Raw genomic sequence first — 25,833 nt, 5'->3', positions numbered from 1 at the left:
CTTAAGATGGAAAGGAACGCTGTCATCCTCAGATCTCTCGTCTTGCACTTTAACTCTGGCTCATAGCTCATAGGATGGGGCTGTGTGTTCTGCTCTGCGGACAGCCAGGAGGGAACACGGGTGTTGAGAGGCTAGTCCCCCTTCTCACCCTGAAGTTGTAATCTTTTCTTGACTGTAGCATGGCGATTACTGGGTGTGTGTACCTCTGCCTCTAACACAAGAGGCTGAATAACTATAAAAGTTTCTTCATGTTTCCAAAACTACAGGTATACCCTTCAAATAGGATAAGTGCTTTTAAAATCATTCCACTCCTCTAACCTCTGGCCCAGCCCTCATCTCCACTGCCCAGGACTGTTACAATGGAGTCCTCACTCTTATCCCTGCTTTATTCTTGATACTCTGCATGTCTCTGTCCCATTAATCTTTCTAAAGCACATTTTAGCTTCCAGTTTGTTTGTGCCTTCCCAAATTCCTCCACCCTTCACAATTTGACCTTTGCCAACCTCTCTTATTGCTACCCTGTGCAAAAGTCAGCATTCACCTCTCTGCCCAGAAATGTTTCTTACCTCATTGCTGTGTTTTCTGTGTGTGTGTGTTTTTGAAACCTTCTGTGAAGGAGGAGCCATCTTCAGCTCTGTGTCCTCCATAGAAGGCCTTTCTCACCAGGTGCTCAGATAACAGGTTCTTCTTTGCAGTTCTTCAGAGTCCTTACTCCTATCATTCATTTCATAACAAGTTCTGCTTCTATTCATAATGTGTAATAAATAGTTTGTGGTGATGTGGTTTAATTTTCTCAAATTCGGAAATAACCTCCCTCAAAAGTAGTTGCCACTCTAGTTAATTATTCCTTTGCTTTTTTAAAACAAAGTATTATATTTCACACAAAAGTATGGTTTGATGGTTTTAAACTTTATACAAATGAAATCATACTGAGTATATTTTTCTGTAATCTGCTTTTTAATATAATATTAAAATCCTGAGAATCATGTATGCACTCTGAATTCGTACATTTACATATTGTTGCATGTAGTTGTAGTTCATTTCTTTCACTGCTGTGTGGGATTCCGATGAATTTACCACAGTAGTAATCTCCATGATTTATGTATCTACCCTACTGTTGATAAACATTTGGGGTTTTCGGCCATGGTTATTTTTTCTTTTTTACATTACAAACAATGCTGATATTGATGTTGGCGTCATTGAGCTTTCAAGTATTTGCGGTTTAATAGGTGTCAAATACTATTTTGCTTTAATCTTTTCTAATTACTAACATTTCTGAAAATCTCTTTATATGCTGGTTAGCTGTCAGGTTTTCTTTCCTATAATTTTTTTCTTGGGATTTATGTCTTTTTCACGTTGATTTGTATGTAGGTTTTTCTTAAGGATTTTAGATATTTGCCATTTTTAGTTTTAGACATCACACTACCTCCTTCTGTTCCATCATCTGAGTGTTAACTTTGTGATGTTCATTGTTAAACAGAAATCCTTACTTTTGATATAATCAGATGCATTAATATTTTTTTTTCCTTGTGGTTTTGCTTTTGCAGCTTTTGTGTAAGTATTAGTAGTCCTTCTCGACCCTGGGTTGCAAAGATATCTACAATAATAAAAGAGAAACATGCAAATTGACCATACCGCCGCTACACCCACAAGCCACGTCCACCAGCCAATCAGGAGCGAGTATGCAAATTAACCCAACCAAGATGGCTGCAGCCACGGAGCGAGCAGGAGGCTTGGGTTTCCCTGGCAATGGAGGAAGCCAAGCTTCCCACCCGCCCTGGCTGGCCCTTGCCTTTGCTCAAAGCTACAAAGTTTCAATTATAGAAGATAAATAAGTCCCAGATACCAGAGCCTCCCCTTGGGTCACCGGGGGGTGGCCGGCCTGCAAACCACCACAGACCCCTCGCCTAGGCCGCCCCACGCCTCAAGGGAACCCCCACCCTGATCTGGGACACCCTTCAGGGCAAACCAGCTGGCCCCCACCTGTGCACCAGGCCTCTATCCTATCTAATAAAAGAGTAATATGCAAATTGACCATCACTCCAACACACAAGATTGCTGCCCCCATGTGGTCAAAGATGGCTGCCCCCATGTGGACACAAGATGGCCGCCACAAGATGGCCAGCAGGGGAGGGCAGTTGGGAGGGACCAGGCCTGCAAGGGAGGGCAGTTGGGAGCAATCAAGCTTGCAGGGGAGGGCAGTTAGGGGTGACCAGGCTGGCAGAGGAGAGAAGTTGGGGGCAACCGGGCCTGCAGGGAAGGGAAGTTGGGGGGACCCAGGCCTGCAGGGGAGAGCAGTTGGGGGGATCAGGCCTGCAGGGGAGGGCAGTTGGGGGGGACCAGGCCTGCAGGGGAGGGCAGTTGGGGGCAATCAGGCTGGCAGGGGATCAGTCAGGCATTAATCAGGCTGGCAGGGGAGTGGTTAGGGGGTGATCAGGCTGGCAGGCAGAAGCAATCTGAAGGGGCAATCAAGAGGGCAGGCAGGCGAGCAGTTGGGAGCCAGCAGTCCTGGATTGTGAGAGGAATGTCCAACTGCCTTTTTAGGCCCTACCGGGATCAGGCCTAAACAGGCAGTTGGACATCCCTCGAGGGGTCCCAGATTGGAGAGGGTGCAGGCTGGGCTGAGGGACATCCCCCCCATGCACGAATTTCATGCACCAGTCCTCTAATTCTTATATATTTATCTTTATTAACTTTGTAACAACATAACACTTAGATTTCTAGTTGATATGTTATCTACCTTTGTATGTAGTATATTAGTCAGAGGCCCATATAATGAACCAGTTTTCTCAACTATAAATCATCTTTCCTCTGTTGATTTGAGGTACCATTTTCCTTTTATACTTATTTTTGGTACATACAGGACTCTCCATCTGAGCTCAATGTTAGAACTTTTTATTTTGTGTCTTTACATGAGTTTGATTATTTTTTCCTGTATAGGTCATATCCATTTTTATATGTTTACTAGTGGCCTGGTGCACGGATTCATGCACATTGAAAGGGAATCTGGTGTGGGTGAACCAGAGTCGGGGCCGACAGGGCCCCAGCAGCAAGCTAACCCACAGCCGATTCCACAGGGAATTGGGCTCTCTCCACCCTCCTCTCTGGGTCTGGGGTGCAGGTGAATCAGTTTCGGGGCTGACAGGTCCCCGGCAGCAACCTAACCTACCGGTTGGAGCGTCTGTCCCCTGGTGGTCATTGCGCATCATAGTTACCGGTCGAACAGTCGCGTAGGCTTTTATATATATAGATTCTGATGTATTTATTTTATTTTATGGTATTATAAATATCTTTTTGAAATTTATATTTCTAACTATCTTGAAGTGCAGACATACAATTTATTTTTATTTTCAATTTCGTAAACTTTCTTTTAGCTTTAATGATGTAGCAGTAGATTCTTTGGGGATTTCTCCATAGACAATTATATAATATATGATGACAATTTTATTTCTTCTATTCCAATTCTTACATCTTAACAACTTTTATTTCCTTTTCTTGTGTTAATAAACTGGCTAGGATTTTTTCTGCGTTTTGAGGTGGGTCATTTTATTTTGTTTTTAAATCCCCTTATTAGGTGAATTATATTGATTTTCTAATGTAAAATTAACTTTTTATTTCTGGAATAAATTCAGCTTGGTCATGATCTTTTCTTATACATTGATAGGTTCAAAAGGCTAATATTTTGTTTTAAATTTTTACATCCATGTTAATGAATATACCAATGTACTTTAATTTTAGAATATATTAGGAAATGTTCTCTAAGTTTTACAAATATCCTCCAGTTTCTTATGGTATAACTTTCTAATATGAACTTTTCTTATGTATATACACAGATTAATCCAAAGCTTGAGGTAACTGACTTGCGGACCTCTACTCCCCCTGTTGTGGACATCCTTTCTTTTGATTCTACCACCGTAAGTTTTCTTTGACATTTAAGTGGCATTTCGGTATTTGGCACAATCCATTTTTCTGTAAAAGAGAGGTGATAAAAAGTGGGCTAAGTAGCCTAACATTTTAGCATAGAAAAACTTCATACAAAAAGTCATATTAACAATGTATCTACATAGCCACAAGGGGGAGCAGCCCAATTTCCTAAAAGCCTTCATTTTGAGGACCTCAAACTCAGTCTAATCCATACACATTGTCTCATCTCCTGTCAAGGTGCTACCCAGATGACATTTCACTTGCTGTCACAGAACAGACTTTCTTCTTGGTTAATTGCCTTTCAGAGGTGTTACACTTACTTGTAGTCTCTTAAAAGCAGTTGTTTACCTTTGTTAATTCATGTGGACTAAGCAGACATTCAAAAATATTCCTAATACTTGCAATTTTGTTTGTAAAAATTCTATACAGATAATTTATTTACTCAGTATATCCAGTCTTCAAAAATTGAGTGTCTCAGCATATCAATTTGAGTCTGTTCGTCATTGCAAGGCTGATCATTGTTGCCGTCGATTCTGCTAGTCAGTGCAACTAATCATAAGAACAAATGAGAGGAGTAGCATGGTCTTGGTGACACTCCTGTGATGGTGTCACTACTGAAAGGTGTGCTGAAATTTACAAATTCTGGTGATTGGGGTTTGGTTCCTGTAGTGAGAGAAGCAAAAACTAGGTGGTTTGGAGATGTGCTGCTTCTTAGACTACATTTGGGCATTCCTGACTTAGCAGACAGTCCACACTTGGAGACTCACTCTTGCTGCCATTACCCTTCAAGCTTTGCAGAGCTTCATGGCCCGAGGAGTCCATGTGTTCTCAGTGGACAGTGCCATGGAGGTGGCGTAACTGCCACCTAGCAATTGATAGCAGGGAGTCGTCCATCCTTGGATGGTAATCCACAGGTGCCAAAGTCTATGGTATAGGCCCCTCACTCGGGAATGCAGTCTATGTGGGACTTCTAGAGGACAATTCTGTGTAATAAACACATGACACGTCTGCAGTTGTGATACAAAACAGAATAATAAGCCCAAAGAGTATAATTATTATCCATGGGAGGATAATATTAGGTTAAATTATGTGAAATTGCCATTTTGTAAGCAAAATGGGCTAATATCAGTGATTTCCCATGGTTCAACCCAATATGTAAGTATTAAAAGGAAGAAGACTCCACAGTTACTTTGAGTTGTGTGCCTGATGCTACATAAAAATAAAACAGACAAGAAAACATAGGATAAAAACTTGTTGCTATAAATTAGTTTGGGATTCAGTTTATGAAGTCCCATCTAGGCATATTCTTTTATAATCTGGAAGATCACTGCTTGCCCCCAGGCAAGGAATAGCCCGACTCCTGGATAGATATATATATATATATATATATATATATATATATATATATATATATATATATATATATTAGGGCATTTTTCTGAAGGAATAGATGCTCATAAAGCAGTTAGATTTTTATAAAGAACATCTCTAAAGTGCTTTTCTTTACATTTTTTTCCCTTTCATATTTTTCCTTTTTTAAAGTTTTTTTTAATTGCCATCCCTCCCACATCCTCCCCTTTGGCAACCATCAGCTCATTCTCTGTATCTGTGGTCTGTTTCTGTTTTCTTTATTCATTTATTTTGTTTCATTTGGAATCCACATGTAAGTGATACCATGTAGAGTATTTGTCTTTCTCTGACTTATTTCATTTAGCATAATACTCTCTAGGTCCATCCATGTTGTCACACATGGCACAATATCATTCTTTTACATTGCTGAATAAATTTCCATTGTGTGTGTGTGTGTGTGTGTGTGTGTGTGTGTGTGTGTACCAAATCTTATTTATCCATTCACCTATTGATGGACATCTAGATTGCTTCCATATCTTGGCTGTTACTAGTAATGCTGCAGTGAACATAGAGGTGCGTATATGTTTTCAAATTAATGTTTTTTTTTTTTTTCGATAAATACCCAGAAGTGGAATTTCAGGACCATATGGCAGCTCTATTTTTAATATTTTCAGGAATCTCCATACTGTTTTCTGTAGTGGCTGCACTAATTTACAATCCCACCAGCAGTGCACTCAAGGGTTCCCTTTTCTCCACATCCTCTCCAGCACTTGTTATTTGTTGATTTAGTGATGATAGCCACTCTGACAGGTGTGAGGTGATAGCTCATTGTGGTTTTAATTTGCATTTCCCTAATGATTAGTGATATTGCGCATCTTCTCATATGTCTGTTGGCCATCTGTATGCCCTCTGGGTAGAACTGTCTATTCAGGTGGATTGTTGGTTTGTTTTTGTTTTTGGTGTCAGGTTGTATGAGTTTCTTATGTATTTTGGATATTAACCCCTTATTGGATAATCATTTGCAAATATCTTCTCACATCCAAGTTGGCTCTTCAATGTGTATATGTAATATTTTTAGCTCAGTGATAGATAATTTGTTAGAAAACTAAAGTGAAATCACTTTAAACTGTTTGCTTTCCCATTTATCTACTGGTAAGTAATTCATACTCTGTCGTCTGTGCCTTAACTGCTTTTCTTTGGCTTCTCCACAACAAATCAGACACAATTGTGAGGGAGATTTGTTTCTGCTCTGGCATGAAGCATATTTGCATTAAATATTTATGGTGTGGACTTTGCCTGTGATTATAATTTAAAAACTCAGAGAACTATTGGAATTCAATAAAAGCAGTGCTTAAAGGTGGGTTTGGCTTTTGTTATTGTGGTTATTGTTTATTTGGGGATTTGTTTGGTTTTTGTAAACTGGAAGAACATTTCCTTAGAAATTCATTTAATCAAGATGGGACATAAAAAGATTACTCTTTAAACCTTAATTCGTCAAATTTCTTAGGATAAAAGCAGGTTTGTTGTGGTATAAGAAACAGTTGGTTTCCATTTCTACTTTGGCTTGAGTTAATATTATGTGCAGGATGAGTTGAAGATCTAAGTGTACTGATATCTTACCTACACTCTGATGCCTTTTTGCTATACAGAAGGAATTATGACATGCAGTGTGCCAATTGGTATTTTTGTGGCTTGCACATATGCCTCTAATGCCAGGCAGTAAATTTGATACAATATTTTGGGGTCAAAATAAGCTGTTACCAGTCTGCATTTTTAAAGCTTTGTGTGTAAAATAGTGTTTCTGTAAAGGCATATACTGGCTGTCATATATACATAGTTTAATAATATGGATCTCAAATTTTTGAATCTTTATTGTGATTATGTTGTCACTTATATACTGATTTTTTAAAGATTAATTAAAGAATCCAGTGAATCTTTTTAATATTTTCAAATATTCAGTTACAATGAGACCAGGGTTTTGTCATCAAAATTGTACAAGGGCATTTATTGACATGCTATAGCTATGTAAGATGTTCCAGTATCCCCCCACCCCACCCAAAAGGCAAGCAGCAAAATGAGAATTCCTCTTCTGTATCCTAACATAAAGTGTTTTAAAAAATGCTGACTGGAAATAAAATTTATTCATAATACTCTGGAATTATTTAAATGTTTTTATATTTAGATAAACCATATTCCTAAGTTTTGAAGTGTTAATTTTGTTATTTGTCCTATAAATGAACAAAATGAAATTGACAATCTTGCCAATGTTGCTCTGATTGTCAAAACACTGCAGTCTTCTCAGAGAACTGAAAGTGTTCTCATCTTCATTCTGGCCACTGTGTAGAGAATATGAATATAATGTGTATACCTTTCTTTAGAATTAGGGACAGTATTTCAGGTCAAATGAATTCTCTACAATAAATGGAGAATTTGCAATTACATCGTAGAAGATTATCAGTGTCTACAGTTTTTTGCTGTTCATCAATCAAAATTCTTAAAGCCATACTGCATGAAGGAATTGCATGAGATGTGGAGGGGACTCAGGCTGACCACCTGACCTCAAGAAATGTCCAACCTCACCAGGCAGGAATAACAGTGTAGGGAACAAGTGGCAGTTTCAGTATACTAGATTGCCAAGTGTACGTGATTGTCAATTGAAAGTTTGCTAATGGGAGTATTCAGAAAAGACCATTAATGGACTGGAGGAAACAAGGATTTCCCTAGAAGAAAACCTTTGGCCAATTCTTGTCCTGACCATAGATGGGTAGACTTTTGATAGGGGCATTCCAGGTGGGAACAGCAAGGTATAATTAGATGCCTCCAAAGCAATTGGGCCCTGGCCGGTATGCTCAGTGGTTAGAGTGTCGGCCCTTGCACTGAAGATTCCCAGTCAAGGATACGTACCTGGGTTGCAGGTTAGATGCCCACCCCAGTGGGGTGTGTGTGGGAGGAAGCCAGTTGATGTGTCTCTCCCACATCTCCCCCCACCCTCTCTCTCTCTCCCTTCCCCCCTCCCTCCCTTCCACTCTCTCTAAAAATCAGTGGAAAAAATATATATCCTCAGGTGAGAATTAACAGAACAAAACAAAAAAAGTAATTGAAACTACAACGTGGTAGTAAAAGTGCATCAGTCTAGCTTGGGATCTTTAGGTTACTTAACTCAATGGGTAATGGATGTGGCAGACTGCAGGGAGCATGGCCACTCACATTTTTGGCTCTCAGTCAGTATTTCTTGAGTAACTATTCTGTGTCACTTACTGTTCTCGTGAACAAAAGAAAAGCACCTGCCCTTGAGAAGACTACATTCAAATTCTGGTGGGGGAGGCAAGCAATTCACAAATTTAAAAATAGACTGTTATAGTAAAGTAGACCAAAAAATGCAAAGATGGAAAAAGCGCTGCGGGCAGGCAGGAAGCGGGTGTGTTTTAGATAGAGGGCCAAGACAAGAATCATGTTGTGGTGACATTTGAGTAAAGGACTGAAGGAATGAAGGGAACAAGTCACGTGAATGTCCGGAAAGAGCAGGCAAGCAGGAGCAATGCTAGATGGCCAGATGGAGAGTGAGATAGGAATCACCGAGGGTCACCTTCAGAGGAGGGACTGATCTAACATGTTTTAAATCTTCACTTTGGCTACTGTGTGGAGAATTGGCGGGGGGGGTTGGGGGATAGTGGACAGGGAACGAGGGGACCAATTAGAAAGCTAATGAAATACTCAGACAGGAGGCAATGACCTGGGGTGCTCGCAGAGGAGGTGATGCTAAGTGATGGAATTCTGGATGTATTTTGAAGGCAGAGCCAAGAGGATTTCCTGACAGATTGGATGTCAGCAGTGGGATTCCCTATGCCCTTTCCCCAGGGACAATACGGTGTAACCCTGAGTAATCTCAGGATGGCCCAGATAATCTCTTGGTTTGGCCTTGTTTGCCAGTGGGGCTGCTGAGAGGAAAAGAACTGTGGTGTTTCTATCTTCTTTTCTGGGATCAGTGAAGTGATGAGCTGAATCAGTGCAAGAGGTACTCTGCTGTTTCTGTGCCTTTGGGAAGTAAAGTGGTAAAACACACCCCTTCCTAGATGTCATTTAGATTCGTATTTTTCAGCAGAGTGTATTTGTTTCCCTTTGGAAACATTTTTGCATAAGTCTACTTTTAGGAAGAAAAGGGTTTTACATTTCATGGAGGTTGTCATATGGAATATGCTATCTGAAAAATATTAATGTGTTGACAAAACACAGGGACGTATAAAGAGTAAACTTGGAGATACAGAGAGAATGTCTCCACGGATGTTGTGGCAACCGTTTGTCCTGGTTGCTAAACAACATTGCATAACTAGTTCAGTTATTCCAGTTCCCAACTGCTTATGTAAGCAAAGATTTGGAAAGACTTACTTGAAAGAACACAGTGTATGCAAAACTAAATGCCCTAAAACTAAAATTTATAACTTTGAAAGTGTAAGATGGCAATATGAAATTTATTGTCCCCAAATCCCTTTTTCCTTTCCCAGGAAAATCAGTAAAAATCATGTTGCACAAACCTTTTGCTTTCACTGTTTTTCTGTAAGCTAACATTCCTGGATTTACATATAAACAGCCTCTAAGTGTGGAAGTAGGTGAGGTTCTTTCTTAAATTTCTAAACTTTGCAACAGTTTATAAGGTGGCATTTAACTTGTAAATGATTTCTGAAACTAGGTACATTTGCTTATAACTTTGTTGCTGCTTACTAAGCTTTAGGAAACATTTTTGTGGCATCTTCAGGCATCGGTTCAGTGGCCCTGCAGTAGCTGCCTCCTATTCCTGCTCTAAGCATTTGAAAGGAAATGAACGTAGGCATTTGTAGAATCCATCTCTGTTGCCTTCCACAATACTTATAGTCTGAATTTCAAACCATAGTGAATATGTCAAGCTATCAGACACAGTAATTTTTTTTAATCCGGTGACTAAAAAAGTTAAGTGTATTTCTAAAATGCTTAGTAGAAGTAAAAGAGGAATTCTTATCAGAGTTGAGAAATAATTTAAAAACTGACCAGGAAAAAAAATTCTGAGATGTTTAAATTAAATTATGGAGGCGGGAGCATGAGAGAAAGAGACAGAGCATTTAGTCGGTTTGCCTATTAATAGCTGGGGACCAGGCAATGAGACTGCTCACATTCCTTAGTTTGAGTTAATTTCCAGGTGGCTATCTCCACAGTTATCTGAAAGAGAATAGCCAGGTGCCACCGAACCTCAGGAGCCGCCGATTCTTCCTTATACCCGAACTTGACGGGATATTGCCTGCAACCAGCCCAAAGTAGCAAGCACTTCTTCCTTATGGACTTTGCACCTGTCTGAACACGCCCCCCTCACCTTATCTCATCCCCTTTATCTGTAGCCAATGTAAATTATTATAGAACAACTTATATCTTCCTTCCCCAAAACGTAATGTATAAAAGTGCTCCCCAACTCCGGGCCGGTGGGCATGTTGCCTTTTCCACTGGTGCTGCAGCCACTGCCGCTGGTGGTCTAGACCAGCGGTCGCCAACCTTTTGGACCTCATGGACCACCAGTGGACCACTGGTTGGCGACCGCTGGTCTAGACTTCATGCCCCGGAACCTGGTCCTTCCTGGCTCAATGAGCCCTTCTGAAAAGGCTTGCAGCGAGTTTGGAAGTTAAGTTTTTGTGTTTAATATATCATTGCCCTTTGAATTTTTAAGAAATGAGGTAATGAAATTGTCAAATGCATTTTTAAAATAAGACATACATGATAATGAAAGTAAAAGATAAAAAATACAACATTTTCACAAATTTCTTACCATTTCCAAATGAGTTCTATCCTTGCTTTTGAAGTACATCAGGCCCCATATGTTCTAAAAAGTACCAGCAGTTGTGAATGTGATAGCTGACCTTTTAAAAAAATGTTTTAGAATTGTAAAATAAAAAAAAACACACTAAAACTTTTTAGTTTCTTAAAGGGACATGTTCTTTTGTTTCTTAGAAGATAGAGATCTGGAAATCTATAAAATGTAATGTGGATCAGAGGCTTTCATATATTCTCCAAATAAAAGATACTTTTTAATAAAAATCATAATAATTACTAAGTTCCATGTTAGATATAGCCATACTGAAAATTTTACTAATCTGAGCTTCATTCCCTTTAAGTCTCAAGGTCACAGGGGGGAAAAAGCTTATGTTAATGTTTTCTTTCACTAAAAATTATATGCTAATTCAAATTTTAAAAATAACCTGAGTTAAATAATACTTTATGCAGTAAAACTGTTACTGAAGTTAGCTAGATATTAACAGGAAGAGAGCAACGGGAGTCAGACATTGTTGAGCACCGTCAGCTGGGGAGCGGAGGCCTGTGTGCTTCACTAGGAAGCTACAGCTTCACACCTCCTGTTCCCCACAGATTAATTTTTTTTTGGGGGGGGGGGGGGAGGCTGTGCAATAGAAGTCAAAATGAGTACTGTCAGTCTAGCCTAGGAAAAAGATCATTGACCCAATGCAAACCCGAAAAAGCTTGGGAAGATGATTGGTTACTTGGAAAAAGTTCCTGGTTATAATCCCAGAACACAAAGAGAGCACGCACTCTCTGTCTCCCTCTCTCTGTTTCCCTCTCTCTCTCTCTCTCTCTTTCTTCCTCTTCCCCTCTTTCTCTCTCCCCCCATCTCTCTCTCCCTCTCCCCAAACGCCTTTCGCTTCATGACCCACACTTGCCCCATTCATTGGCAAACCCCCCTCCCTCCTTCCAGGAACATGTGACCATGCGGGTCTAGCAGCTGGGGGAGACAGGGGGCAGCAGACCACATGGTCTCCAAAAGGACTAGCTTTAATATGAAGCAGAAACTGGACACTCACCTTTGTCAAGGCCTTGCTTAAGACAGTTGGACTTTTTTCTTGGCCAGATGGATGGAGATTAGACATTGAAAATCCAAGAGAGGAACTCCTTTGATTTTGCATCTCAAATAAACCTTGCCACACCACAATCTCCCATGCGTGGACCAGTGAAATGCTCTTCTCACCATCTCGTGGAAGAGCCTGTTTTCCACCAACAACAAAACTGGTCACTATACTTATTGAGGAAAGTGATTTAGGACTTGTGGAGTCACAAAAACAATTTTCCTCCCACCTTCTAAGATCTTCTAGCTGGACTAGTAATAAAATTAACATGAGACAGATTAACAGGAGAAAATGTCCAAAATTTATTACAGATGTCCATGCAGTGGTGCCATAAGAATATGAGACTCAAGGGTGAATTGGGCAGTTCTGGAAAAAGGAGAGGGAGGCAGGGTTCTGGGATTTTAAAGAGAAAGCAGGTTATTTGCAGGTAGAAGAGAGAGCGAACATGTAAACAGATTCTTGGTGGGCCACCCAGAGACAGTGGGAAGTTTCACACACAGGCTTTGCTAGATTTCTCCCTGTCTGCCTCATCTTATACAATAAAAGGCTAATATGCAAATAGACCAAATGGCAGAACAACCAAACAACCGGTCGCTATGACGTGCGCTGACCACCAGGGGGCGTGCACAGAACATGGTGGGCATCGGCAGCAGGCAGCAGAGAACGGAACATGGTGGGCGTCAGCTGTGGCAGGATGGTGGAGCAGTGAGTGAGGGTCCCAGACCAAGGTGGGGCGCCAGTCGCTGTCATCTGGACGAGCCTCTGGTGGTTACTGAAAATTCTTTGCTCCCATGCGCTGTGGTCCCGCCCGGTGCTCGCACCTGCTGCCAGTGCTGGCCCTCTCACACCTGCCGGCGGCTGCTGGCCCTGATTGCCCCTCAGGGCTTTTCCACCTCCCCCTGCTCCTGAGGGGTGATCAGGGCCAGCAGCCACCTCTCACACCCACTGCCAGTGACAGCCCCACTTGCACCGCTGCCAGCACTGGAGCTGCCACTCGCATCCACTGCCAGCGCCCGGCGCCGGTCCCAATCACTCAGCACTGTCAGTGGGTGTGAGCAGCGGCTGCCAGCCCTGATCGCCCCTGAGGGCTTCTCCACCTCCCCCTGCTCCTGAGAGGCGATCAGGGCAGCAGCCGCTGCTTGCACCCACTGCTGGCGCCAGCCCCAATTGCTCTGCGCCCTCAGCAGGTGCGAGCAGGGCCAGCACCATCGGTGTGTGGGAGTTGCGGCGGCGGGAGCGGGGCTGCCGGCAGACAGGGACCGGGGGCCGCAGTGGGAGGGCTGAGACCTCAGCCTCACTGCCCACAGTTTTTTCCAAGGTGCACGAATTTGTGCACTGGGCCCCTAGTTTAGTTTGTATTATGATGCTAGGGGTGATGTTCCCTTCCTTTGAGCAGGTTTTTCTATCTGAATTCCCTTAGGCAGGTAAGGGAGAAAGATCAGAGGTTCTTTCTAACTCTTTTGTTTCTTAATAATCAGCTTAAAATCAGTATCCCAAAAGGCACATTTTGGGTTGCAAGAGTTTGGTCACCCTCCACTTAAACTTTTCTGTGTGAAGTGTGTGTGTGTGTGTGTGTGTGTGTGTGTGTGTGTGTGTGTAGATAGATAGAAACTCTACAAAAGGATGTTATAAAACACTAGAGGCCCAGTGCACGAAATTTGTGCTCAGGTAGGGTCCCTAGCAGCTGCCGGCTGTTGGCCGGGGCCTCCCTTCCCCCAGCTGCTTGCCACCACCAGCCGGGGCAAGGCTGGCCTGGGGAAGGGGCATGGCAGTTGGCCAGCTGGCCCCACCCCCTGGTCGAACTCCCAGTCAAGGGGACAATTTGCATATTATGCTTTTATTATATAGGATGCTATTTGGGAGCCCAACAGAGTAGATACTTTTTAGAATTTCCTTTAGAAAATTAGCACATTTCTGGAAACTGGAAGTGTTGAAGTTCTAAATATTATTTCTGCCTTCCAACTTCCTGAGATACTGTATTTCTAAACCGTGACTCCCAACTGCTGCCGTAATCTCTATCCACTGTCCCAGGGCTGGGAACCTAAGCCGCATCCCCAGTTCCCACAGCTGAGGCATGCCGAAAATGCCTGACAGCTCTCAGCCCACACATCCAGTAACAACTGGTTCCTTCCTCTTCCTGGGGAAGAGCAACATCCTCTGAGATGATAAGAAATGCACCCTGAGGAATGCAGAACAGCAGTGAGCTTTTCACACAGGAAATTACTACAGTAGCACTCTGAAAAGTGCGTCTGTCTCCTGGACTGTCAGCCCGTAATGGGCTTCCTGCTGACCTACAGGACGTTCACTGAGGAGCTAAATGACATTTGCGGTTCTTTCTGTTGGAGTTTCTTGGAAAATAGTGAACTTAGCTTTGGGCTGTTCTGTACCTCTGTACCCATCTGGTTTAGAGTTATTTGGTACTGCTTATACAGTGCAGCTAAGTTACCTGTGCTTGCTTATTTAGCCACTTGGCAGCTAATGATTTGGTGGAAGTAGTCAGCACATCTGCTAAAGTGAATTTTTCAGTCAGTTCTTTGTGCTTTATGAAGTCAGGTTATGTCAAATATATTAAAGCTTCAGAAAGATTAAAGACCTCATAACCCGAGTGAACTGGCAGCCCAGTGTTGGTCCTTGCCTAGTTCTTTCTGTAGTTTTCAATGTCTTTGTTTTTACTTTCTCAAATTGTCAGATATCAGTAGAAGATATCATACTGTGTGCATGATCATACATGCTCAAGAGTACATAAAGCTCTGTTGCTTTAAATCCACCAACCCGTCATTTCAAAGTTCTGGTATAATTTGCCTCCTTCCCCCCCCCCCCCCCCCCCCCGCCCCCTAATTCCTACAGTATTTTCTTTTACTTTTGCTGGGGATAATGATGGCCACTACAAAGCCCAGTTTTTATATTGTATGTACTTTTTAAATTGCTTTTCAAATCTCTGCAGAATTTTGGTAGGTTTCAATGTTTGTGGTGGCAAAATTCTTTTTGTTTGGACTACTTTACCAAAGCACATAAGAGTTACTTGTTGTTTGTTTTCTGTTGAAGGGGGGAAGGAGAAGGAATGCCAGGCATTTCCTCTTCTTTTTCTGAATGTCTTATTAATGAACATTCCTCTTCCCTCCTAGGAACAAACCATCTCAACTCAGTGAGGAGCCTCTAAGTGTCTAACTTCTGTATTCCAACCTCTTTCCCACCCCAGACCTAGGGAGGCAGTTGCTTCCTGTGTTTACTGTTCTCACCTCAGGGCTCCCTTTTAGCCTGGACAGACTTCCAAACCTGTTGAACTGGTTCCCTACATTAAATTCTCTCTGTGAAAATAACTGTCGTGGTTTCCGGTTTCCTGCTGGATCCTCAATGATCATCCTAAAGATCCTAAACTATCCTAAAGAAATAATATGTACAAAGACTTCTACTCAAGGATGTTGATTCTAGCATTATTTAAAATTAAGAAATGGACACAAATCCAATCTCCTTTAAGACAGTATTGTTATTGGTGAGGTGTCCTCTTTGTCCCCACCCACCTGTGCTGGTAGAAGTGGAACTCTTGGGAAGCCACGGGAATAAGAAATTCCTGAGGCCTCTGTGGGAGGGTGGGTATTGTGGAAAGCTTTATTGAATGATGAGGTAACATTAAGGGAGTTCCTCTTCATGGTCCCATCTTCCTCCGTTCCCCCGCCGAGCAAGTCCCATTGTGTCTTCAGCAGGGCTAAGATCAAAGCCACTGCCCAGTGTTTCGCTCCACATGTGCACAGTTCAGTCCAGCATCTGGCTAGGTTAGCTTGTGTTCCAGCTGCAGTCCATTGTGTATGGAGTCTGCATGGCCCACGTGTGGCTTCTAGGGCCACATGGCTATGGAGACGCACACGTGTGCGCGTCTTGGAGCAAGTGAGAAACAGGAACACAAGCGGCAAGAGAGAGAATTCCTTTATCTCTGGGGATTTTAACTAGGAGCTTATCCAGTGAATCTGGGGATTTTTTGAGCTTGCCACCCTCTTTAGCCAGTTATCTTTTTCCCAGTTTAGACTGCTTTAAAGAAAAAAAGGTGGGGCAGGGGGAGAAGACAAGTAATGACCTTCCCTACATCACCTCGACTTCACTGTGAATGCATCCATCTTCCCCTTTGTTGGACCCCTTCCCCGGTGATTTGCAGGGAATGGACCAGTGAGCCCCTGGGGAGCATGAAGGTATAGCTTTCTGGTGAAGCTGCCCGGATGACCATGCTTATAGTGTCTGGCCTCCCCTTTGCTCCTTTCTATTATTAATACCTAGTGAGTTACAATGGTAACAGTACTAGTTAAATAAAAGTATAGTATATGAATAGATGGAATATTATGTAGCCATACCATCTTGACCAACAATTAAATGCAATGTGTGAGATTCTGGATTTGACCCTGGGTCAGTGGAAAAATTGATAAGGAGAAAACCATAGACCCCAGGTTGAGGTTGTGGATCAGAGAGCCTATACTCTAAGAGAAGAGGCCCTGCCCTCCATCTGCTGCAGCACAGAGAACAGACCTCATGGAGCTGGACCTAACCACTGAGGGGCCTGGGCCAGCTGGTTCTGGTATATTTGAGGAGAGTGAAAGCTGTTGCTGGGAGCAGCTGACAGGAGCAGCAGCAAATTTGCAGCAATTCTGTTCTGGGCTTCTGGTCGCCCTCTCTGTGTCTTCTATTGACAGAGCTTAATAGAACCAACCGGCAAGAGAAAACTATAGATTGCAGAGTCCAGGTCTCCGTATCACAAAACAGACTTTGGAAGGGTGGATATGGAATCAAGAGGAATTATTGAGTTAAAGGATAGAAACTTTTTTTAAAAAGGCTTTATAAGGCAAATTCACTCTAGAATATGTATACAAGTTTGGATTTGCACTGGTAATATATAAGCATATCTATTTTCTACATTGTAATATATATACTGTTATATTTATTTAGTTATTAATTATTTAATTTTTAAAAAGCCTTTAAAATGTAATAAGTAAGAAATATTAAGTTAGTTTATATTTTTAGTGACTTGTGAGCTTTAAACATTTTTGACAAAATAAAAATTGGATCTATTTAAGGTGTATAAAGTAACTTGTGTAGATATACCACAGTACAACTAATTAACATATGCGTTACCTGTTATTGCACTGACTTGTGAACTTTGACTTTTTCTCATAATTGCTATATTTCTGAGCCTATTTGTATACTCTGCTCATTTTTCTATTTTATTTATTTTAAAATTGAATTTTAAACTGTCATTATAATTTAGAAGGTTAACACCCTTTACCATATGCTACAAATATATTTTCCTTGTTTGTCATTTCCCTTGATTTTTGTTTCTGATTGTTGATCAATTTAGTTGCATTCATTTCTTAAAAGATAAAATTAATTTTATGACTTCATTGGAGTCCATACAAAGAAAATCGCTTCCTACTCCCCAAAGATATCTTCAGCTACTTTTCCTAAGGTTCTATTTTTTACAATTAAATCTTAAATTCTAGATTAATTACTTTTAGTTATAAGGTACAGATTCATTGTTAACAAAGTACCCTCAATTTGTGTTGTTTTTTCTTTACTTGTTTGATTTACCTTCAAAAAACATTAAATTCTTATGTTCTTGTATATGTTCAGAGACTTTTACTTCAGTCTTATCGATCTGCTTGTTCTTGATCCATTATCATACCTTGTTAATTATTGTAGCTTTAAAATACGTATTTTTAAATATAGTAAGTACATTGCCCTGGCTGGTGTTGCTCAGTGGTTAAAATGTCAGCCGGCCCGGGCACCAAAGGGTCGTGGGTTCAATTCCCAGTCAAGGACACGTACCTGGGACCTCGGTTGCAGGTTCATTCCCCAGTGCATGAGGGAGGCATCCCATCAGTTGTGTCTCTCTCACATCGATGTTTCTCTCTCTCTTTCTCCCTCCTTTCCTCCATCTCTCGCTCCCTTCCACTCTCTAAAACAAATCAATGGAAAAGAATACCCTCTGGTGAGGATTAAATATATTTTTTGTTTGTTTGTTGTTGTTGTTGTTGTTTTTAATCCTCACCCAAAGATATGTTCCATTGATTTTCAAGAGGGAGAGGGGGAGAGAGAGAAAGAGAGCAAGAAACATTGATGTGAGAAACAGCAATCGCCCCACAGCCTCCTGTATGCACCCCAACTGGGGATCAAACCCACAACCTAAGTATGTGCTCTGACTGGGAATCGAACCCACAACCTTTTGGTGTACAGGACAACACTCCAACCAGTTAAGCCAGGGCTGTTTGTTGTTTTTAAGAAATGATATTCTTTATAGCAAGAATTGTGTGGGCTTACGTTTTCTTTGGTGGTGTTATTGCTATTAGTTCTGGTTTGTGAAGGCATTATTTCCTTTGTGGTATAGATGATAACATAAATTTTTATCAGATTTGGTTAGTGTGATTTTTTACAAAGTGAGTTCTATTTTCCATTGGCTTTTATTTTAAACAGAGCTATCTTTGGGTGTGTGTGTGTGTGTGTGTGTGTGGCGGGGGTGGTGGTGGTGGTTAGTAAATATTCTCAATATAATGGGCTAGAAATCTTGTGGGCAAGATTCAAAAACATAGCCAAACCCATAATATTTAGGTTGTTTTTTTTTTCTGGTGATTTGAGACAGTTTTATGGCTATATGCCTGTTTGCAAAATCCAGGCCATCTCCTCCAACCTTTCTTTCTCTCTTGACATTCCTCAAATCATGAGTACCCCCAGTTCCAGGGGATCCAGTCCTCCCATGTTCATGGCCCCGCAGACTCAGTCCCATCTCTTCTTTGGGAGTGATTATGTAGAAGAGTTGTGTTACAGGTTAACACCTTGTCCCTGTAAGTGGAACGTTCAAAGACTTTTCGTAGTTCTCTTGGACACTTCTTCTGTATGAAGCTTCATGTTCAGTAAAATGAATCTGTGCACTTACTCTCTAAGGTTGACATTACGTAAAATAAATTAATTTTAAATGACATCTGGTATTAGACAAAGTACCATGCTGACTGAGTAAATGTTATTCTAGATTCAGAAATATACATGTTGGGGATGATAATAATTTAATGAAATTTCAGGATATAAATAATTATTCATTTTAAAGAGAACCAGAAATATATTATTAAGATAAAGTGAAGGCAATTGTGTGCTTTGGAAAATCAGTTGAAAAGTTGAGTTTAACTAAGAAATGTACTCCCCCAGATTTGTACTTTTAGAAGATTCTGTGTACTTTTTGTACAGTTCAGTACATAGTAAAGTTACTGAAAAAAAATCATGACATTAACACTTTTAAAAGTTATGTTGTCCTTTTTTTAAGAAATATTTGTAAAACGTAAGTGTCCTATGAATTATAAATGCCATAAAACTCTGGCTGCTTTACATTTTGGGGACTAAAGATCAGAGGATCAATATCCTCTTCCTCCCACCTCTGGAAAAAAACATCTCTTTCTGATATATCATTAAATGATATGAAAAATTTCAAGCAAATAAGATTATGTGTAAAAAAAGTAAATGGCACCATTTTTTAATTGAGTATACTGATAGGTTTGCCAAACACAATTGAGAAAAAAAAATTAACTTCAGGATAAATGACCTATCCCCTTAAGTATATTCAAAACTTTTTATTTAGAGAGCAGTTTTCTCCAAGATATTACTAATATTTTAATCAAGTGTTAAGATCTTTTTTTTTATTTCTGCTAATATGTGCTGTGATTATTTATATGTATTTATTAGTCAAGGAAAATGACATTTATGGAGTTTATATCTCAAATTGTGTTTTATCTGTTTATTTTTAGTTTTTGCTTTGGCACTATTTCCAGACAGTTTTCTTGGCAACAGTGGTATTGCTTCTGCCTGTCATGTGGTTTTTGCAATTATTATCTTTCATTATATTCCCTATCACAACTTTTTTCTTACAAATGTTCTAGTTCTTGTATCTAGCCCTTAACTTATATATTTTTCCTACAGTATTTTAGTTAGAATTCTTTTCCTAAACATAAAAGTATGTATTTTATGAGAATTTTGGCAATGAATTTTGAATAGAAAAATAATAGAATGTACTAGAAGTTTTTGTCTTTTCAGCCCACCTCCACCCTTCCTGGTGTCGTTTCTCACACCAGGGTGGGAGATTTGGATCCCACTCCAATAACCAGGATTTGCTTTTTTTACTCTGCTCCTTGTATACCTGGCATAAGAGGACCTGGAGTACCAGGGGCTGTCCAAGGAGACTGTGGCCAACCAGCTTGCTAGAGTTGGAAAGCCAGTACATATGGAATCAGTTTCTCTCTGACCATAGTCCTACAGCCCCCAGATGAGTGAATCTTGGTAGGAATAGGAAATCTCTCGGAGTACTAGCCACAGATGAGCTCAGGTTCTGCAGGAGCTTGTGCTGTCATCATGAAAGGAAGTGACTCGACCTAATTTGGGGGCTGGCTCAGCAGACGTTGTTCATTCATTTCTCAAAAATGAACATGCCAGGCGCTAGGTAGAAGCAGGGGTCAGGGAAGGAGGCATATGGGCTGTAATGGTAAGAAGAAGCCATCATGGAGAGTTACATGGTACACTAAGAGTGAATTTGGGGCATTTGACTAAATCAGGAGTGTGGGTGAGGTAGAATCAGGGAAAATTTCCTTGAAAAAGCATTTGAGCTAAGATCTAAAACCTTGCTATTCAAAATGTGGTCCACACATGGATGGTTTGTCTGGGCATCACTTGAGAGGTTGTTAGAGATGCAGATTCTCAGGTATCATCCCGGACCACCTGAATCAGTATAAGACCACCAGGCAAGTCATGTGTACACTGAAGTGTGGGAAGCGCTGATCTAAAGTTCCATTAGGAGTTGCGGTGAGGGAATGGAGGAGTACTGGAGTGTCCTAGGCAGAGGGAACTGTGTGTGCAAAGACTGTATTCTTATGGGAGACCTGGCTGTTCTGGGGACCCAGAAGAGTTCTGGAGCCCAGGGATGGGAGAAGGTGGTGTCATGGTAGCTAGGAGAGGGGTGTTTCAAGGCTATAAGAGTAGTCACCATTGCAAGAGCCAAGAGAAATGTCAAAAAATGGTTGGTGAATTTAGCAGATTTGTAGTTATTTGCTGAAGAGCTTTTTTGGTTTAGTAATACAGGGGCAAGCCAGTATGTAGTAGGTTGAAGGGGAGAGGTGAGCAAAAGAGACAGCTAAAATTCTTTTATTCAGTACACTAGAGGCCCGGTGCACGAAATTCGTGCACGGGGTGTGTGTCCCTCAGCCCAGCCTGCACCCTCTCCAATCAGGGACTGCTGGCTCCCCACTGCTCACCTGCCTGCCTTCCTGATTGCCCCTAACTGCTTCTGCCTACCAGCCAGATCATCCCCTAAACACTCTCCTGCCAGCCTGATTGATGCATAACTGCTCCCCTGCCAGCCTGTTTGCCCCTAACTGCCCTCTCCTACAGGCCTGGTCACCCCTAACTACCCTCCCCTGCAGGCCTGGTCCCCCCCAGCTGCTCTTCCCTGCAGGCCTGGGTCCCCCCCCAACTACCCTCCCCTGCAGACCCGGTCGCCCCCAACGTCCCTCCTCTGCTGGCCTGGTCACCCCTAACTGCCCTCTCTTGCAGGCTTGATCGCCCCCAACTGCCCTCCCTTGCAGGCCTGGTCCCTCCCAACTACCCTCCTCTCCTGGCCATCTTGTGGTGGCCATCTTGTGTCCACATGGGGGCAGGATCTTTGACCACATAGGGGCAGCCATCTTGTGTGTTGGAGCGATGGTCAATTTGCATATTACTCTTTCATTAGAAAGGATAGAGGCCTGGTGCACTGGTGGGGGCCGGCTGGTTTGCCCTGAAGGGTGTCCCGGATCAGGGTGGGGGTTCCCTTGGGGCATGGGATAGCCTGGGCGAGGGGCCTGTGGTGGTTTGCAGGCCTGCCACGCCCCCCGGCGACCCAAGGGAAGGCCCTGGTATCTGGGATTTATTTATTTTCTATAATTGAAACTTTGTAGCCTTGAGCGGAGCCAAGCCTCCTGCTTGCTCTGTGGCCGCAGCCATTTTTGTTGGGATTTATTTACCTTCTATAATTGAAACTTTGTAGCCTTGAGTGGAGGCCTTGGCCAGCCATGGTGTGCGGAAAGCTTGGCTTCCTCCATTGCCGGGGGCAACTCAAGCCTCCTGTTCGCTCCATGGCTGCATCCATCTTGGTTGGGTTAATTTGCATACTCACTCCTGATTGGCTGGTGGGCATGGCTTGTGGGTGTAGCAGAGGTACAGTCGATTTGCATATTACTCTTTTATTAGATAGGATTTGCTGAGTATCTTTATATTCCAAGCAATGAAAATGAATAATATGTGTAAGTATCTTTATATTCCAAGCAATAAATGAAAGAATAATATGTGTAAGTAGCTATGGGAGTACATCAGCGAAATGGTTAAATAAGGAGTGTGTGTGTGTGTGTGTGTGTGTGTGTAGATAAATTATCATGATTCTTAACCACACTTTTTACAAAGCTGTGAATCTAGTTCTCATTCTCTTTGACTCATGGCATCTGTGATAAATATTTTTTTTTTAAATTTTATGGTAGTATTTGAATGTTATTTCTCCTGGACCATTATTCCCCATGGTAATTGGTTTAAAAAATAATATTTATAAACACACTGATTGTTTTTATTATCTTTGGTTTCTGAGTTTCTTTCACCAGCAAAATGAAGAGGGGGAAAAAACCTACACTTATCTGCACACAAAAATGTAAGAAAGAAAAACATAGTATCACTATCAAACAGTATACTGTTAGCATAGCATCTTATTTTCAATTACTTATAATTATCTGTTACTGGTTTTCTACTCATAAGCTATTCTTCCTGGAGAATTTATGTCATAATTTTCTAACTATGTCCAGTAATATAATCTTTATCAAGGGGTTAAGTATTTTAGATGAGATTCATAGGTTTAAATGCTTGATGTTAGATTGGCCTCCTGTATGATTATTAGAAAATTATTTTTCATCTATTAAAATAAGACCAGAATTTTTAAATAGATGTGTTGGGTCTTTGTCTACTAAGTACTTTTAAAATGTATTACATATATTTTTTAGGTAGTTGCCTGAAAACAGAAACTTGTTTTCCTTTTAAAAATTACACCTGAAAATGTCTTTTAACATTTTGTTTTGGATTGGTTCAACAGCAATTTTCATTTTAAATGTATAGTCAGCATATGCGTATTCATTTACTAGTTAACATTTAGTACAGCCGATTCATTTATTCATTGAATTGCCACCTATCATTAAAAAGCTTATTATTTAATGTGAGAAATCAGATACAGAATGGGGAGAGTTTTTAAAAACTTAGAATATAAAGGATAGAGAAATTTTTTAATGCCAAAAAATTTATTATTTTGAATGCCTTACACGTAGACATGTCGTCAGTTTGTTGTCAGCTCTCTGAAAGAAGGTAAGCGTTGGCTTCTGCCTTCTAGAAAGATACAATTTAGATTTCAGTGGCATGGAAGTAGGACACAATACGATGATAGGTAATTGAATATAAACTGTAGATTAAACTCTTACATTCTCAGAACAACCTTATAATGTAGCTCAGAATTATTTTCTCCATTTTATAGATGAGGAAATTAAACTTAGATATGAGGAAATTAAACTTAGGGGTCAAGTAATTTGTCCAAGGTCACATAGTTAACACAGGAAAAGATAAGATTAAACACAAGTAATTGTGACTTGATGTGTCATTCATATAGCCACCATATTATATGATAACATAAATAATTGTACAAATAGCAGAAATGCAACAAAAAAATTGATAATTGCCTTAAGAAGCAAAATTGAATTTTTTAAAATATATTTTATTGATTTTTTACAGAGAGGAAGGGAGAGGGATAAAGAGTTAGAAACATCAATGAGAGAGGAACATCGATCAGCTGCCTCCTACACACCCACTACTGGGGATGTGCCCGCAACGAAGGTACATGCCCTTGACCGGAATCGAACCTGGGACCCTTGAGTCCACAGGCCTACGCTCTATCCACTGAGCCAAACCGGTTAGGGCCAAAATTGAATTTTTATAGAGATTTAAATGAGTGGCAAATTGCATCTACTTAGGGAAGAAAAGACTTCATTATTTTGTAAATGCAAATTAAAGTCAACTAATATAATGTACACTGTGTATACTGCATTCACATAGAAAGCTTTCACTCTGTTTCATGAATGATTTAATGAATCATAAATAGACAGAAGGGTGGTTCTCAGCACCCAGCTATGAATATGCATTACTGTTTTAACCACAGTTATCATTAATCAGACTAGAATATTCACATTATTCTAGATGGTGACTAAAACAATGAATATAATATTTGCCCTCTAAAAGATGTTTCCTAAAGCATGCCAGTTTTCTGAATGTAGCTTTGTTAAATGACTGGTTGAATCTTTGCCTTAAAATTGCTTCTTCATAGCATTAAAACAAATACAATAAGGATGCTAAAGTCGTATTCAAATGAGGAAAGCATGATTTACTTTGTGTGTATAATTTAAAATAATTATCTCATGACTTTTAACACACTGCTTATTTCATTTGAACTTGGAATATGGAGTTTCAAGCAACAGATAATAGAGTCTATAAGGAAGGCCAAAGAAAGGCATTATTTATCTCAGAGAATAAGCAAGACCAGGAAATAATTTTTCAGAAATGTTAAATATCATGCTTCTGATTCTGTGATAATTTTATGTTTCACAAAAAATAACAAGGATAATTGAGGATGTAATTTGACTCAATTTGGTTGGCTTTCTGTATATATACATTGTTATGATACTAAAATGGTGGTGTGTTTGCTTTGGAAGCACATATATTAAAATTGAAATGATGCAGAGGATACTAGAGGGGCCTCAATGTGAGGAAAACATGAAATTCATAAAATAGTTCACATTTTTTGGAATTCTATATATGTAGAGAAGGAAGCTCAATGTCATAAAGATGATAGTTCTCCTCAAATCAACAAATCCAAGGCAATTCCAATAAATCCCAGTAGAAATTTTAATCACACCCAAAGAGTTAATTTTAAAGCTTATATGAAGGACAAAGGGCCAAAAATAGCCAGGACAATTTTTTAAGAAATTTGAAGGTTGTGGACTCGTTAAACACTAAGTGTGATGGTGTTACATTTTCTGTCCATAATTTTGTTAAAATTTAAAATATCTAACAATTGAATATGTTGACTTTGTAGAAAAGGGGAGATTTTCTTCTGCTCATAGAACAAGTTGATTCTACCATTTTGGACAATATCTGGTAAAACTATGACTTAACTATTCCATGCTAGGGAAACTCATACCTGTATGCAGGAGACATGAGAATGTTTACTGTAACATTCAATACTAGTTAACAGTAGAAGGGACACACAAATTGTGGAATAGTCAATGGAATATTATCTGGCAGTGAAAGTAAATTAATTAGACTTACCTGCATCACCATGGACAAGTCTAAAAATCTTAATTAACAGAAAATACCAAAGATACCTAATATAATACTAATTACATGTTCTTAACATGTAAAAGCAATATTACTGTTTAGGGTGTATACATGTGTGATAAAAGTAAAGGGACATAGATTGTAATAAAAGATACCGTATTCGAGATGGTGGTGTGCTTTATGAGGGAAGGAATGGGAGATCAATCAGAAAATGGTACACTTTATAACTTAAGATGGGGGAGAGGATTGCTTTATTATTCTTTATACCTTTTCA

The 25,833-nt window shown here is 40.4% G+C and overlaps 1 protein-coding gene across 1 annotated transcript in view; it reads left to right on the top strand.

Annotated features, from left to right (window-relative positions):
* Positions 1 to 25,833, top strand: part of POC1B (POC1 centriolar protein B) — a 97,751-nt gene that overhangs the window by 49,879 nt on the left and 22,039 nt on the right. The window contains exon 10 of the mRNA XM_079774872.1: positions 3,834 to 3,914. Within this exon, the coding sequence (XP_079630998.1) occupies positions 3,834 to 3,914 (81 nt within the window). The remainder of the gene's footprint in view (positions 1 to 3,833; positions 3,915 to 25,833) is intronic.

Source organism: Cnephaeus nilssonii (assembly GCF_951640355.1).
Source record: "Cnephaeus nilssonii genome assembly, chromosome: 6".
NCBI lineage: Eukaryota > Metazoa > Chordata > Mammalia > Chiroptera > Vespertilionidae > Cnephaeus > Cnephaeus nilssonii.
Note: the sequence above shows the minus strand (reverse complement) of the source record. Positions and strands in the feature narration are given on the sequence as shown.